The following is a 16,656-nucleotide window of genomic DNA, read 5'->3' as shown; positions in this document are numbered from 1 at the left end:
GCTGCCGTCATGGCACAAGCCGGGCGCTGTCGTGGCTCTGCACGGCGGCTGGCACAGGCACGCCATGGCCTGGCCCGGGTAGGGCTCGCAGCTGCTCCCTGCCGCGCACTGGGCCGGGGCTTGGCAGCACCACCGGGAGAGGAGCTGTGCCCGGGTGGGCAACCCCGTGGCCACCAGTGGTCCTTCTCCTCCGAGGGCAGGAGAGAAGCTCCGGGCAGCCGTCCATGCTATGAGACGGGCGCATTTATCTGTGACTCAATTAATCAGGGCTAATTTGCATTTGCAAATGAGACTGATAAAAATGGGGTTACCTTTTCACCTTTAAGGGGGAGGAGGGATTATTTCTAGGTTGTCTCTTTTTTTAAGTGATAAGCAACTCTTTTACCAATAAGGATGAAAATACTTAATTTGCATTAGCAAAAGAAGCTAATTATTATATAGTTAATTAGCATCTGGAAATGAGGATTATCTTAATTACAAAGCACAATTTCCTTAATAGCTACAAAACTGTAAGTTTGATCTGTGTGGAGATTGGTGACTATTATTATGTAATTAGTGATCATATTAATGGTGCAGTGTATTTAGATATAATTTGCATATGCAAATGAAATTTACCTGATAGAAATATGTGGCTACACTAATGACTCTGAGCACTTAAAAATTAAATTACATTAGGAGAGCTGGATCCCGAGTTGCTGTGCGTGGCATGGTGGATCTCCTCCTGCAAAAGAGCCTGTGGCTCTGCGGGGCCATGGCTCCATGGTCCGGCTTAGGGAGACCCCCGGCGCTGGGTGAGAGTCCTCCCCAGACCCCCGGCGCTGGGTGAGAGTCCTCCCCAGACCCCCGGCGCTGGGTGAGAGTCCTCCCCAGACCCCCGGCGCTGGGTGAGAGTCCTCCCCAGACCCCCGGCGCTGGGTGAGAGTCCTCCCCAGACCCCCGGCGCTGGGTGAGAGTCCTCCCCAGACCCCCGGCGCTGGGTGAGAGTCCTCCCCAGACCCCCGGCGTTGGGTGAGAGTCCTCCCCAGACCCCGGCGTTGGGTGAGAGTCCTCCCCAGACGCCGGCGCTGGGCGCCGTCTCCTGCAGACGGCCTTCGCCCTTGCCATGCTGCCATCCTCTCCCGCACTCGCCCTTGCCGTGCTGCTGTCCCCTCCTGCACTGGAGACATCGGCTCTGGGGCTGTGGCACGGCTCTTCTGGCTGGATGAGTGTTATATCCCTGGATGGTGGGAGCCCACATTCGGTGTGCAGGAGGCGAGGGTGTCATGGCCTTTGTGGCCGTGCTCGTGGTGAGTTTCTGCTTTCCGTTCCCCTTTAGCAGTGCCCGCGGTGTGGAGAGCATGGGGCTTTCAGGACAGCTCATCCGTCTTCATTCCCTTCTTTTACTGGAAGCAAAAAGCTGCCTGTGTGTTTAAGAAAAGTCCTTTAAAATAAAACCTTGTTAAGAGAGGGTGCTGTGCACCCTTATCTCCCCAGGGAGCCCTGTGGGACAGATGGTGGCCCAGTGCACAGCTGGAGGTGACAGTGCTGGTGGTGGGCCAGTTCGCAGCAAGTCGTTGCAAGCGTGAGCGTCTGCTGCTGCCCGGTGCCCTGGCCCTGTCCGGAGAGGATTCCGAGTCGGGGGACCCGGTACCCTCACAGTGACAACCTCCCTGTCCCTGTGGTATGAAATCACCCCTTCGGGGGGGGTCTCAGCAAGGGGAAATCAAAGCTTCCAGGGCCAGAAATTGTTAACAAAACGCAGTGTGTTTCTTTAACCTACCCTGCTCCTAACCTGCAGAACTGGAATGACTGAAGTGCAAAACCCACCAGTGCTGGGAGGAAGCAGCCGTTCCCCAACAGGATGTTTCTCTCATCAAGAGGGAGGATTTACAGCCACCGGCCGGGGAACACTGCAGCTATTGTGGGTGCTTCCCGAGATGCTGTTTGCAACAGCTTGCTCCAGCCCCAGTCCTGCCTGCGCCTCCCTGCCTCTGCGGCAGACAGACATTACATGTTTAATGACTTCCAAGGAGTCTGTCTGTCATTACAGCCAGAGCTGAAAGTAATTGAAAAGCGCCTGTGTTTCTCTTCAGCGCGGCGGCCGTGCGCGGGCTGGAGCGGTGCCTCCGCTTCGTCGCCCCGTCCTCCAGCGGGCCCTGCCCCGGCGCTGCCGCAGCCCCGCGCCGGGCCCTGGTTTGTATCTGCTCCGGTATAATTAATTAAGGGTTGTTGCTTGGAAGTAGCACATGCTTAGGTGTGATCTTTGAAGTTTAGTGTGGTGCGGAGACTTCAAAGGGGACATTTTATTAAAAAATAATAAAATCAAGAGCTCCTAAACACTTGCAATTTGAAGAGCTTGTTTGAAGTCTCTCCATGTTCTCTGGTGCTGATACGGCCGCAGCGCTGAGGTACTACTTAGCCGTCACCATGCAGTACTTAACCTTCACTTTATTTAAAAAAGAAAATAATCAAAACCAGGAGTATTTCTCAAGTGTTGTCGTGGCTTGATCTAGCAGTAAAGAACTAATTGTGCCATGTCGTGAGCTATGCAGGAAACAGAGAAAATCAAGGTTGACAATCAAATTAGCAAAAATGAAAATTTAGTCCAGGTCTGGTTTTTTAATCAAGGTCGTTTCAAGATGAACAGGAAAGCTGTAAACCTTTCCCATGGCGGAGGTTTCCTTCCAGAGCGCGGGAGGCCCCTGCTCTCCCGCTCCCCGCACCGAGCATCCTGGGGGTCGGTGCTGCCGCCGTCCGCTGCCTGGCCCAGCCCTGGGCACTGGCACGGGGCTGCCGCGGTGCCGCTTCCTCGCTTGCCGCCACAGCTCCCTGGTGCGCGCTGCTGCTCCCCCGGAGCTGGGTGCGCTGCTCGGGGCTGTCTCGCGAGCTCCGGCCTGCGCTGAGGTCTGGAGGAGCTGGGCGAGGGCCGAGGTGGCCGCGGGCTGGTCGGGGGCTGCTGGAGGCACCTCCAGGGCCGGGAGTGCGGGCAGAGCCCACCAGTGCTGCCAGCTGAGCCTACTGCGCCGATCACTCGAGCGGAGCGTGGGACCGTCCCGGCTGCTCTGGTCTCCTCTCGTCAGCGTGTTCAACTAACAAGGGGCCGCGCAGGGCCAGCAACCCACGGATCCCCTCGGCACAGCCGGCGACGGCAGCCTCTGTGGGAACAGCACAGATGGCGAGCCCGAGCGGTAGCGCACTCTGCAATATGTCTGGGAGCCGGCGGCTGCGGCGGGTTTGCCGTGCTGTGGGGGGCTGCTGGGCTGGGGGTGGCTCTGCCTTCCCCTGCCCCTCGCCCGGGGGTCCCCGGCTGTGGGGCTGCTCTGAGTCCCTCTGAAAAGGGACCAGAGAGGAGCCAGAGGAAACGAGGTCAATGTCTTAATGTTTGGGTACTTTTCTTTTTTAAAGAAAGAAGTGTGTGCATTTTGGGGGCGGTGTCTGCAGCCAAGGAGCGCAGCCCGGGGCGGTCGCAGCGATCCCCATCGCAGCCGGCTTGGCAGGAGCTCGCGGGAGAGTTTGCTTTTGTTTTCCCCCTGAGGTTTTGCTATCATTAGTGATTTGGAAAGGCAGAGTGGTGGTGTTCCATCTGGGACTCGTGCACGGTAGCACAGAGAGCACACACACATGTTTACTATTCAGACTGCTATTTAAATGACTGTGTACAGAAATACAGAAGTAGGAGGCTTAGCTCTACATTACGGAGAGTGCGGTTTATTTTGAAAAGCTTGCGTCCTTCCCTTGATGCGTTGCAGACTGTTGTAAAACATTTTTTCCATACTTCTGAATGACTTCCCCCTGTACCAAGGTCACACAACGTGCCGGGTTGGTGCAGGTGTCCCGTGCTGTCCTGCAGGCGCAGGTGTGGAGGCTGGGGTGTGCCGAGCTCGCGCCGGGCGCGCAGCAGGCGCTGGTGTGTGCGCGCGGGGTCGAGGTGGCCATGGCGGGCAGAGGCTGGGATGGGGCATGAAGGGCGATGTCCTGGTCCCTGCCTGGCCAGCGCGGTGCTGGCCCACCAGCTCGCCATGGCTGGTCAGCCAACCCAGCGCGGGTCCTGGCATGAGCAGCCGCGATGGGCGGGCGGGTGTTAGACCCGGCAGCCCCCGTGCCCTGCGAGGGCTTGGGAAGTCCCTGTCCTGTTCCTCGGAAGGCCACCAGCCTAGTGCTGTCACCCTGCGTTCACAGTCGCGATTGCAGAGAGCGGGTGTCCCCCAGGGCAGAGCCATCTCCGTGTGCTGTGGGGTGACTCTGCGGCTGAGCCACAGCCTCGCCCCACGCAGGGCACTGCTTCTGGTGGCAAGAGCTGTCTCTTGCCCTCCTCGCCCTGAGGACAGGGCCACATGTGGGCTGTGCCTTCTCCCTCAGGTGGCACTGGCGTTCGAGGGGCCCTCCCTTGAGCCCGGGTGCCCACCCTAGGCCAGGCTGGGTGCTGGGGGCAGCATCCCCAGGCAGGACGGGGGCTCGCGGGTCCCTCTGGTTTAACCCTGCCTTCCCCTGGTGGGTGCGTGCAGCCACCTGGTCCCAGCGCTGCCATGCCCACGTTCCCTACCAGCCCCTGGTGAAGACCCACTTTCAAGTTCCCCTGGTGTCATTTAGCTGAAAATTAGGTTTTCTCTGAATGGGTGAGCTTTGCTGGCTTTATGGTATCGCTGTAGGCTGGTTTATGAGATATTCATCTTGGTAAAACATAAACGCTCTGCTAGTGTTTCAGGTCTGGGGAAAATCTGAAGACTTTTGCAGTATTACAGAAAGCTTGCTCCGAAATCTAAGATCATTTAAGTTTTAAAGGTGGCAATAGTACAGTCAGTGTTGGGCTTTTTTTGTTGGTTTGGATTCGCAATGCTTAGTTTTCAAAGTCGTGCAGGAAAGTGTTTTGCAAGGGATTTATTTATTTAAATATTTTTAATATCAGCAGTTGAAAATTCAAGTGTAAAAGGCCATGCAAAAATAGCAATAAAGAACTCCAAAGCTATAAAAGCTTATGGTGAGAATTTAAATGCAGAAACAGCTGTTATTTCCTTGGGAGTTGAGGTGTATAAACTCTTCCATGGCTGTGTATCCCCACAATAGTGGTGTGAAGAATTAGCGCTCACTGCAGTGTGCAAACTGAACCCGCCAAGCACTGAGGCAGCTATTCATCTATACCCAGGAGCTAAATATGACAATGTTAGCATTTTTCATTTCCCTGACGTTACCATTAATAAAGCAATGATCCAAAAGAAGCTTTGCTGAGTCTGTTCTTTATGCTTCCATCACTCACGACTAGATAATTTCACACAGGATCGTTTTTAAATTAAATGACGATAAAAGCGCTCTGCTGTCCTGTGTTCACTAGTTCATAGAAGTCTATCAAGTCATTAATGTGTCACGACAAACTGCTAGTTGGATACAAGAGTAATTAATTATTTGCATAAATAACAGGTTGAACTTGGGGCTTTGAACCGCAATGACACGCGCGTCACATCGCGGACATCTCGGAACCTCTTGCGGAGAGTTCGGGAGGGGTGAGGCTGGGCCGGGCGCGCAGTCGCATCCTCGCCCGCTGCCGACGGGCAGCAGCTTGGCTTGAGTTTTGATGCTTTTTGTCTTCCTAAGTTCTTCGTTAATGGCTGTTCCAAGAAAGCATCTGATCATTGGAGATTTCAATGAACAATTATACAGATTTTCATAATCACCATTAATCACCACATATTTTTCAAGATAATTACAGCAATTATTATTTAGATTCCTCTTTTATGTGCACATTGTAGAAAAGAACAAGTGCTTATTACCCTGGGTAGTGTAGAGAACTACAGGCTGAAGTTCTTTGTCATCCAGAAAGTCATTATGTTAGCTGATGCTGCCTGTGAAAGTTCGTCAGCATGTTTAAATTAGGGTAGCATTGGCAGGTCTGATTATTTAAATCTGGTAGCTTTGCTAAAAATATAGTTATTCAAGAAAGATGAATTACTAATTTGACAACTGAGATTTAGTTGGAGTCTACAGCACAGAAGGCAGGATCTATCGTGTGCTTAGAGGAGGGTGACAGTACTTTTTCAGATTAAAGAGAGAATTTCTAAGCAAGCTAACAAGTTGTATTTATAGAGCACAGTTTGGTGGCCTGCCCTTTAAAGGCTGAGAGTAAGGCTTGGTAAATTATCAAGAAATAGCCACCGGTTAAAAGTTGGTCATGGTTTTTGGTGGTCCCGCCCTGACCAAGGGGGTGGCTCTGGTGCCCTTTTGGGTGCCCTTCATCCTGCCGTCAGGGATTCACGGGGACACTGGTCTTCAGGGTTTGGTTTTAGGACGGTGGCTCTGGCCACTGGCACCTTTTGACTCTTTTATTTAATTGCAGCGACTGAGCTAATTGGATGGGACCCTCAGGGAGGAGCTGCTCCTGGGAAACAGCAAACGGCCTTTGAAAACATCTTTCTTTCTGAAATGCCATTTTATTTTGTTCTGCTTTGAGGGAGAAGAGCACGGGCATCTCCCTAATCTGGTGTGGGTGCTGTGGGTGTAGTTGCACAGGAAGGACTGGCTGCCTCCTGGACTCACCAAGGCGCTGGTGGAGGTGGTGGCCCTGCTGGCCCTGCCGCTGGCCCTGCTCAGAGCCACGGAGGGCAAGAGCAGCTTTGCCGACCTGTGCAAGGAGGCTTTAAGTGAAGCGTGCAAGGTGCAAACGGTTGATAGGTCTTTAAAAATAGTTTAAAGTTACAGCCTTTTGAAGGTGTTGAAACCACGGTGGGTCAATGCGTGAGCTTAGTCACGTGGTGGTATGAGTAACGCTGCTGGTGGTGATGCTGTAGAAACGGGACCTTGCCCACCTTCTTTGTTCTGAATGAGCACACGTTGCCTTTGGAAGGAGAGCTGTACTTTGACGTTCACCAGCACCGATTCTTTTTATCTCTCTGTGTTACCGTCTGCTGGTCTCCAAAGTGGTGCAGATGGACGTGGAGGAGCCTTCAGTGGCCTTTGGCCAGACTGAAACAAGAACTGCAGCTCCAGGCCAAAGCCTGGCTGGTGAGTCTTGCTGCCGCCCATGGAAATGGTAACACCGGGCAGAATCTCAGCACGGCGCTCGGCTCATCAGAGGCTGCCAGCAATGCTTCAAAGGAAGGGGGGAAAAAAAAAGGAAAAAGAGAGGAATCAGAGGCTGCTGCTGATGTTTATTTACAGCACAACATCAGAACAAGGGACATGGAATTAAAAGCCTCCTACAGTTCTGGTTTCATTTAATTTTATTATGAAATTAACTGGCTGCTGTAAACGGCAGTCGTGTACTGTGTCCCGGTGCACAGTGGGAGTGATGGCACCCGCGGCCAGGCCCTGGTGCTGGACACCCCAGCGGACTGCAGGCAGCGCTGGGAGCTCATTCCCGCCTGGCCCTGGAGACGGCTTCCTGCGGGAACTGCCTTCCCTCTGCTGCACCTCCCGGTGAGCGGGTGTGCGGTGGGGGCCTGCTTGCAAGGGCTTAACCCACACGAGCTCCGAGCGCGAGCTTACACGTGTGCGGCCCCATCAGGGCAGCATCGCTGCTCGTGCGGCACGGCCGTTCTCCTCCTGGGAAACAGAGACGTAGGCCCTGTGCGGGGAGAGGCGTCTGCCGGGGCTGGGCCTGCGCTGCCGAACCGGCGGTGACGGGGCCGGGGCTGCGCGGGAGCTGTGCGCTGTAGGGCATCCGGAGGGACCAGCTGTAGCCTGGCCCTGGGAGAGCGCGTGGCGGGGGTGCGCAGCGCCGAGCCTCCCCTCTGACATCGCTGCCAAAATGCGTCGCTGCGGCTGGGGGTTGTGCAGACAGCCTGGTGCATGGGGCCCTCGCGAAGCACGCTCTCGTCCGCAAGATAGAAAAGCTAACGTGATCGGGAGGTGGTTCAACGCTGTGCTGGAACAAGTTGTCCCTGCATTTGTCGATATTCTTGGATTTGGATTTACACTCCTAAAAGGAAGCTGAGTCCCTCACCCTTGAAGTCCTTGTGAACATGAAAAATCCCTTCTCAGGCAGGAGCACCTTGGAACCTCTCTCCTCCCGGGGCAGCACCTCTGAGGGCAAGGTGTGGATGCGGGGGTGTCCTTCCTGCGCAGCCTTTGCTTTGTCCGGGGCCATTGTTCAGCCAGGAAGCAGAGGTGAGGGACGAGCGTCCGCTCCCTGCCTGTCCCAGGGGTCCCCGCCGTCAGCCTGCAGCCCCTCACGTGCCCAAGCAGCTCCTGCCCGGGCTGGCACCGCGGCCGCCGGAGCCCAGCCGCGGCGGGGGGGACGGGGCAGTGGGACTGCCGCGCTCCCAGGGCTGGGGGGGCGGCCAGCGGTGGCCGCCTGCCACTGTATTTCTGTAAAGTTTCCTGAATTGTGGTGGGTATTTAAATCCTCATGACTCGCGGTGCCTGGCTGTGAAAAGAGCTGGTGAATGAGCGTGTTGTTTCCCGATTTCTCCCTTTAATGTATTTTACCAGCAGCCCGGTGACGGGCCTGACACGCCGGCTCCTCTGCACGCTCGCGCGCGTTGGGAGTGCAGCATTAATAACACACTTCCATGCATCATGCCATTTTTAAGCATGATCGTTATGATAAAGGGCATATACTTAATTACAGGCCTGCTTAATTACAGCTCTGTTGAAGCTCGTTTGTTTAGGAGAGTGCTAATTGCGCTGCTGAGCCTTTGGCACACCCTGCTTTCATCTGCTGCTGCGCTCGGCGGTTGCGAGCTGCGGCAGGGCTGGAGCGTGCGAGGACGCGGGGCCGGGGGCCGGAGGGAGCAGTCCGGCGGGGCTGCGGGGGAACGGGCGCGCGCTTATCGCGCCTTAGTCTTTAAATTACTTTACAAAAGCTGGCGTGCGACTGATCAAAGCAGGTTTCTGTCGGGATAACAAACGCAGATGGTCTTTCAGGTTCAAAACTTCCTGGGTTTGGTGATGCTGCTTTTCATCTGTTTCCTTTTGTTTCAAGTAGTGCTGTGGCTGCCACATAGCACCTTTGATAATGAAATGACTCTAGTGGAGGGGGGAGTTAAGTCAAAAATATACAAAGCAAATGTAAAATGCCAAGGATTCTTAAATAACTGTTGTTAAATCACTAACCTGGTAACTCACTGGTGCTGAGGGAAGTTACAAAGAGCAAGCAGAGAAACGCTGGGTTCACGGGGGCAGACGCTTTGTGAAAGAAAACCCTGTTTGAGGATTACTTGGGGGCATTTCAGGGCTTAAGTTTGCTCTAGTTTGAAGTTTTGATTTCTTTCAGAGCTGCATTTTAAAGACTTAAAATGTTAAAGGTGTAACTGAAATAAAGCAGGTGTATTTGGGGCTGCGCTCTGCCTCAGAAATGTGCCCTTTTCAGTCGTGTGTAGGAATTGCTGAGTTACACGTTTTAAAAGTAAGTGTCTCGCTTGTACTGACACGTCTTGTGGGAGGCTTCTGTGCAGTTTGCGAGGTGGCGATAGCAAGACAGAAACACCGCACGTCGTTGCACTATCTAAGAAGAATACACAAGACAGTATAAAGGCAAACAATCCCCTTCGTGTCGTTAAGGCTGTGCTACAGAGAGAGCTTGGCACAGTGACACGAGGCTGTGCCGTCGGCTCCTTGGGTCTGCCCTCGCTCTCTGCTGGTTTCCGTCCCCCAGCTGCGATTCGCAGGTGTTTGAGCTCCGCAGGTCACTGAGAGCTCGCGCTGGCAGCAGCCAGGCCAGGGGGTGCTGGGCCCCAGGTGCTGGGCTTCGTTCTGCCTGGGCCGTCGTACGTCTGCTTTGGGGAGGCACAAGTCGCCTGAGCCAGGCGTGTTCCGTGTCCTCTTGCTCAGACGCTGCCGAGTTCGCTCCGGTGGTTCTTTGTGGCAGTGGGGGAGAGATGTCTGTCCTCTTGAACCATTTGTATTTGGTTTTGGTTTCAAATACTGTCCTGGCTTGGCAGCTGAACCAAAGTGGAGGACTCAAAATAGAGACCATGAAATTGTATATGGATAGAGCTGGGAGGGGTCACTGAATTCCTGATTTGGTAGGGACTGGCCCAGCTGTGTCTCGAGCAGAGGGAAATCAGTGGCAGGGCAGAGGCAGGAAAAGGCTGGCAGGAACTCTGCGAGCTATCAGTCATGTGTCAGTGCCATGAATGCTTGATCTGTCACTGGGAATGTGGGAAGTTGCATGTCAGAAGTCAGCTGGAAATGTGACGTGTCTGCTCATTTTGTCCCTTTCAGCAATGGACGGAGTGCCTTTTATGATTTCGGAGAAGTTTGCCTGTGCTCCTGAAGGGGTGAGTTGCCTTGTTCTCCCAGGGTCTGAAATCCGTCTTTTCATGGAGAACGATCACAAAGCCTCAACACAAATTGCCTGCTTCTGGGAGCTTTTCTTTTGTGGGGCCTAATATATACCCAGTGCTTGAGGTGCCCCACAGCTGCACTTCGCAACACTTCCGCATAGGGTGGGAATGGCTTTTGCCGGATCTCTTCTAAAACTGAATTCTCCCAGGAGGTGAAGGCTTATCACCATCAGAAATAGGAATGGCAGTGGGACCCTGCGGCGCTGGAGGCGTTTCTCATTTCTTAGCATCGATTGTAACGAAAGCTGCAAATGTGCAGCTCTCCTAGATTTAACCTGCAGTGGAGATGCCGTAGTGGGCTCAGCTTTCCCACTTTGCTTTTGCCCGCCAGAAGTTGAAGGCATTGGTCACGCCGTGGTGCTACCTGGCGCTGCTCACTGCGTCCTCTCTGCTCGGTGCCCAGCGCTGCGGGGCCAGCAGAGGGTGTCACCCACGGCCTGGGCACGGCAGGTTTGCTCAGATGAAATGGAAACCCTGGTACCAATTCAGGGTGACTTTTGAGCGTCACTGGCCCAGCACTAATTTGAATTGGTGATCCAGAGCTCAAAGGCTCAGCATCCCATTACCGGTTCCCTAATCCATATGATCCTAAAATACTATCTCTTTAAAAATCAGTTTACAAGAAGCTGTTACAGCAAACACCGAGCCATCAGCTGTATCTAATTTTTCACATTGTGCTCCCGCTTTGTGCTTTCTTCTTCCTGCTGACACAACCTGCGTGTGCAGCCGGACGCGGTTTTTCACAACCATTGCTTTCTGAAAGGGTTGTTTATGGGCCACTATTCCCAGAAAGCTGGAGTCCCTGCTGCGAGGACAAATGCAGAGAGATTAGATTGTGCTAATCCTCCCCTCGGATCCTTTAGACACCATTGCCACCATATGGTCAGTTTGGTTGGGGCTTCCCGCAGCCGGCGCCGCTCACACCTCTGTGCTGCGGCCCTACGCAATCCATGGAGTGATGCAAAGCGCGTTGCAGTAACAGCCGCCCTGCGGCAGGGAGATGGCTGAAGACCTACCTGTGCAAAGCCACACTGAGATGAGTGTCAGCTGTCCCCGCTGAGGGAGAAAGGCGTTAGAGCTGTTATCCCTAACCCGCCTTCTGCTGCTCCACTCTCGTGGTGGCCTGAGAAACAGGATTACGCATGTGTTTACAGATGGTGCCTCGAAATCTCTGGTGGTGGAGTATTTGCTGACTTCAAACAAAACAAAACCAAACCAAAACAAACTCTAAATCTGACTTTTTTTCTTTTTTTTCTTCCTTGCCAGATGCAGCCAGTTGATCTCTTGGGCATCACAATCAAAACCCTTGCAGAAATCGAAAAGGAGGTAGGTACCCAGCCAGGCACTAAGCAAAAGTCTCATGGGAGCTGCGTTCACTCTGTTGTAAGATCCCTTCCCCTGTGGAAAAGGCTGCTCTTGTCATTCCCAAGTCGTTGCTGGTGGGTAAAGTCAACGCCGAGTCAAACAGTAAGCTCAGAATTAGGGATGTCCTCTGTGATCTGCGCTGGGTGAAGATGCTTTAGGCGTTTAAACTAATGGCAAAGTCTGCTGCCCTCTGTTTAATTCCAGATGTCTTTATCATGTAACCTTTCGTTCTCATTTATTAACAAAACACGTTGCGCACAGGACGCTGTTTGTGTTAGGTTGGCTCTTGTATCTCAGGGAAGCAAATGAACTTGATTAAGCAATGTCAGGTAAACTACCTCATCATTTCTCAGTTTGATGGTGCTGGTAACTTGTTCCCAGGAAAAACAGGCGGCGCTTTCAGTGAGTGTGAGTTTCCAGGAGCTCAGGGAGGAGACAGCCATCAAACTGAGGATGGTCTCGTGTTCCTGAGGGAGCATTTTGGCACATGCATGACTTGGGTGGCATGGTGCTCTCAGCTGAAGTCTCGGACCAGGATGAAAATTGTCTCAGCAGCACGTGCTGCTTTGGGGACCGTCAGTCCCAAACATCTTCTCTTGTGCCAACCAGCTGGGTTAAAGGTGAAGGGTAAGAAGAAGGCATTGCAAAACTTGCTGACTCCTCACGGCTTCACTACTTTTTGATTCTGCTTCTGAGTCCAGTTTCCTGAATCCATCCTTCTCCTGCCTGGAAGTTTTGTCTGAGTGCCAAAAGAAGGTGTTTGTTTGCCAGGGCTTTCCAGGCACCCGCTGGGCCAGGGCAGCAGCGACAGCGTCTCTGAAGATGCTGCCCCATGCGGACGGTAGCTGGCAGAAGCCTCTGCTGCCTCGGGCACTGCAGTCCTGTCGTGTGGCTTCTGTTGGGGACTGTCTGCGTCTGTCGCGAGGGCATTGAGTGCTGGGAGCAGGGGGTTCTTGGGGCTAGTGGCTCCTGCGTGTGCCTGCCGCCTTCCCCAGAGCTGGCCGCGGGGCAGCTAGTCCCTTTCACTGAAGGGGAAGCAAAGTGGCGTTGGATTTGCTTCTGCAGCCCTCTGCGTGCCGCCTCGCGCGGGGAGAGGTCCCGGCAGCTCAGGGCGCTGCCCGGAGGGGTGGGCTGTGCAGCCCTGTCCCTGTCCCTCGCAGGCCTGTGGAGCGCGGGGACACCGGCACCAGTGGCGTTGGTGTGGCCTTGGGAGAAGTTGATACCTGCTGGCTGTCCCCGCACCCTCCTGTTCCAATACAGGCTGTGTGCGTTTCAGAGTAATGAAAAGTATAATTATGCAGCCCATATTCCTTGATGAAGCATCTTGTCTGCACATAGATAGCTACGCATATAAATATTGTGAATTTCTGCATGGCTTTATTTCCCTTGCAAGCAATAGCACCGTTACAGCAAATCTTCTGGATTTCCAAAGCAGCGAGAACATTTTCCCTGGAGCTAGATGCCTTGCAAAAACTATTCCCAAAGAATTCCAAGAGTTATTGTTCTCTGACGCCACATTTGCAGATGCGTGCACCCATCCTCCACGCTGCGAGGTGAGCCGAAGGAAGGGACTCCATCCTTTCAGGAAAGCTGATGGGAGTAGGCTCAAATCCCGTACTGCGCGCTCAGGCTGCTCCTGGAGTCACGCCTCGCCACGCCGGGGTGCGCGGCCGGGCCCGGGGAGCGCGTGAAGGGGAGGATGAAGAGAGGGTGAACCCAGCGGGTGACGGTGGGTTTACACTGAGGGCACCGTTTGCCCGCAGCTCTTCAGGTGGACGCGGGGCGGAGAGGAGCAGAGCCCCAGCAGCGCTGCTCTGGCTCTCCCCGCAGGGCTGCAGGGGTTTCTCCTCGCTGGTCCTGCCTGTCCTGGTGTGGGGATGTCACCGAGCGGCAGGCGGTGCAGGTGGCACCGGTTGTGGCCCCGGTGGCAGCGGGTGCGGCAGTGCCGCGTGGCTGTCGGCAGCGCGGTCGGCCGTCGGCCACCATGTGCCTCCCGCGCTGGCGGGGCAGCGAGTGCCCCCCGTCCTCAGCTTGGCGTTGAGCGAAAAGTCTGGAGAGAGTCTAATTAGCAAAGTGAGCATCTAATATTAATCATTCCTTTTAAACTGACAAGGAAGGCAGTTCATTTAACCACTTAATTGGTACAAGTTTTCATGGGCTGCTCTTTGCAAATATATTTAATGAAGAAGTTGTAAATCTAAAAGAGCTTAAAATTTTAATTTTATGCAGAAATATTTTTCCTTGTTCTCATGTTTGTAGTCAATTCTCCAGAGCGTAGTCACATGAAATGTTCTTTAAATGAACATATTTGCTAACTGGCATGATTTCAGTTTTTAAAACATTGGTTCCAGCAATTAGGCATTTTTTTCAGTTCCCAAATGACTAGAGAAATTCGTCTTGATTATAATTGCTCTTAGCCACGCATATCTAATTTGTGTCTTTTTAAGTGTTAATTAGTAAACAGTTTGAGCTGACATCTTTATGTGTTTGTGTGTTGAAAAATGAGGCTTATTGCTTATTTAGCTTGGGGCTGGCGCTGCTGGCTGTGACATCATGACATTGAGGTAAAATTAATGAAGACGCGTTTGCCGTTAAAGCCGGGTTTGCGGAAGATGCTGCGGGACGGCGGCACCGCCGGCACGCGGCGCGGCGGCAGCTCGCGGGGTCGCGCGGCGCGGCGGCAGCTCGCGAGGCGCCGGTCCCGCCGGGGGGCGCGGGGGCACGCGCCGCGGTCCGCGCGCGCCCTCTGCCGGCCCCGCGCCCCCCTGCAGCCCCCGCGTCCGTCCCCCCCCCCCTCAGCGTGTCCCCGCTCCGCCCGGGGTCGGTTCGGCGGGTGCCGGGTCCCTGCGGTCGGGGGCAGCCCGGCGCCTCGGTGGGGACGGCGGCGGTGGCCGGGCTCACTAGAACGGCTGCTGGGCACCCCGAACCGGGACGGCAAGGAGGCTTCGGCACTGAAGCAGAGGTGGCCAAGGCCACGTCCGCTGGCAGCCGGCTGGAGCAGCAGGGCCAGCTCTGCACAGAGCCCTCCCGCAGCTCCGAGGGGTCGTGGCCCCCTGGACAAGCTGGTGGCAGCCCTGGCACAGCCAGCCCACCCGGCACCGTGGCCCTGTCCCCACGCGGTGGCCAGGGTCAGGCACCAGCAAAGTTGCTGAGTGTGGGGCCACCTCGCTGGCAGCATGTCCCCTGCCCCAGGCTGGCCGGCAAGGAGTGGTGGGTGACAAACGGGCCTGGCCCAAGGGAAGAGGGCGATGTCTCGGTGACATCCCAGGAGCCACAAACAGGACACTGGGAGATGTGGGGGAGGATGGTCCGTTTCAGAGCTGTTACAGGGGATGTGCCGGCGCCGTGTGCCACTCCTGCCCAAGCAGCCCCGGCGCATCACTCCGCTTCGGCCGCACCGCCCGCCATGGGAAAGCCACTGCGGCCCCGGTCTCTCCTGGGGCTGCCGGGGCATGGCAAGGGGCCACAGCAGCGTCCAGGGTGGCCTGGGGCTGTCGGGGTGCGGCCCGCGGCGTGCCACGAGATGGCACTGCTACGGCACGCTCCACGCGCACTGCGGCGCCAGGCCTGCACCAGCCGGCGGCAGGGATGTCCCTTGGGCTGCAGGGATGTCCCTCGGCGGCAGGGATGTCCCTCGGCGGCAGGGATGTCCCTCGGCGGCAGGGATGTCCCGCGGGCTGCAGCAGCGTCTAGCCAGCTGCAGTGATATCTGTGGGGCGCAGGGTATATAGGTGTTTTCACCCACCTTGCCAAACCGAAAATGTTAATTATGACGGTACCGGGTTGGGTAAATCAGGCCTGCAAAGGGGAACCTTGGTGCTTTACGCACAGGATGAGAGTGGTCACATTTGTGTTAACACTGGGTTTAGGGGTGGGGGATGGATCCTACCCCGGACGGTTACTGACGTGGGGTCGGCTGGTGCCGCGGGCTCATCCAGCACGGCCCTGGAGGGGCAGGGAGACGAGATCGCAGCTCAGGCTGCTGCCAGGCACAATTCCTACCTCATTCTTCTGCTTGCTCTTGGGCATGGGCCAGGGAACGTGTCTGCGTGGCTGGGGCTGCTGTCGGGCAGTGCCCCACGGTTCCCCCTCTCTTGCTTTCCCCACAGTACGACTACAGCTTCCGGACGGAGCAGAGCGCGGCCGCCCGCCTGCCGCCCAGCCCCACCAGGTGCCCACCGGTCCCGCAGTCCTGAGAGGGGCCGCCGGCGCTGGAGCAGGCGTGTGTGTGCATACTACTGAGCGGGACGCGGCGCCGGGGCCGTCCCGGCAGACCTGCGCTTGTCCGGCCATCGCCGCCCGCCCTGCGCTGCACCACCTCCTCCTGCACACGCCGCTCCACGCCCTGGGACTGCGCAACCCTTCGGCAGCTGCCCCCACCCTCCCTTGCTGCTGTGGATGCCTCTCCATGTGAGTACGTGACCGAGACCCTGACGGCAGCCCCTCAGCTGTCCCCACTTCATAACCCCTGCTGCAGGACAGTCACAAAAACCAGAGCTGTAACAAACTCTTGCCAACAGCAAGCTGCGAACTCACGGACCATCAAGAAATGCTCAGAAGCGAGCCCTAAAAATAAGGAAAAGATACAGCTGGTTAATCCCCAAGCCCCCGGCCATACTTCCGAGCTGGCGTGGAGCTGCCGATGGGGTCTCCACACCTCGCGGGGGGAGGCCCCTGCGGTGCTCGATCCAGCGGGCAGCACCGAGCCGCGGCGGATGCCCCGTCTGCCTCCGCCGAGGTCCGGGCATGCAGCAGCTCCACTGCGGCCGGGCTCACCCTCGGACTGTGATCGCTTGTTTCTGCTGTCGGGGCCGGGGCCGCTCACTCAGACCTGCCTGGGGCCCTCTCTCGACCCGGGCACTGGCAGGGCGGAGGGCGCAGAGAGCACAGGCTGTGCTGCAGCTCCTGCGGTGAAGCACCTCCGCTTTGCACAGGGTGTCCATGTGCCCGTCAGCACCTAGAGCGACAAACGGCCCGTGTTTCTTTCTGGGCTGGGTGCTGGCAATGCCCCGCTGCGCCCTGGCCGCAGCTGCCG

The 16,656-nt window shown here is 55.8% G+C and overlaps 1 protein-coding gene across 5 annotated transcripts in view; it reads left to right on the top strand.

Annotated features, from left to right (window-relative positions):
• MVB12B (multivesicular body subunit 12B) overlaps positions 1-15,969 on the top strand; it is a 61,097-nt gene extending 45,128 nt beyond the window's left edge. For all 5 annotated transcript variants that reach the window (XM_063352775.1, XM_063352771.1, XM_063352772.1 and 2 more), the window contains 3 exons: positions 10,135-10,190; positions 11,523-11,582; positions 15,731-15,969. In XM_063352775.1, the coding sequence (XP_063208845.1) occupies positions 10,135-10,190; positions 11,523-11,582; positions 15,731-15,817 (203 nt within the window). In that variant the 3' untranslated portion in view covers positions 15,818-15,969. The remainder of the gene's footprint in view (positions 1-10,134; positions 10,191-11,522; positions 11,583-15,730) is intronic.
• The last annotated feature ends 687 nt before the right edge of the window (positions 15,970-16,656 follow it).

The sequence above is a fragment of the Chroicocephalus ridibundus genome, chromosome 15 (assembly GCF_963924245.1).
Source record: "Chroicocephalus ridibundus chromosome 15, bChrRid1.1, whole genome shotgun sequence".
Taxonomy (NCBI): domain Eukaryota; kingdom Metazoa; phylum Chordata; class Aves; order Charadriiformes; family Laridae; genus Chroicocephalus; species Chroicocephalus ridibundus.
The sequence above is the reverse complement of the archived record's forward strand: the minus strand, read 5'-3'. Positions and strand labels throughout refer to the sequence as shown.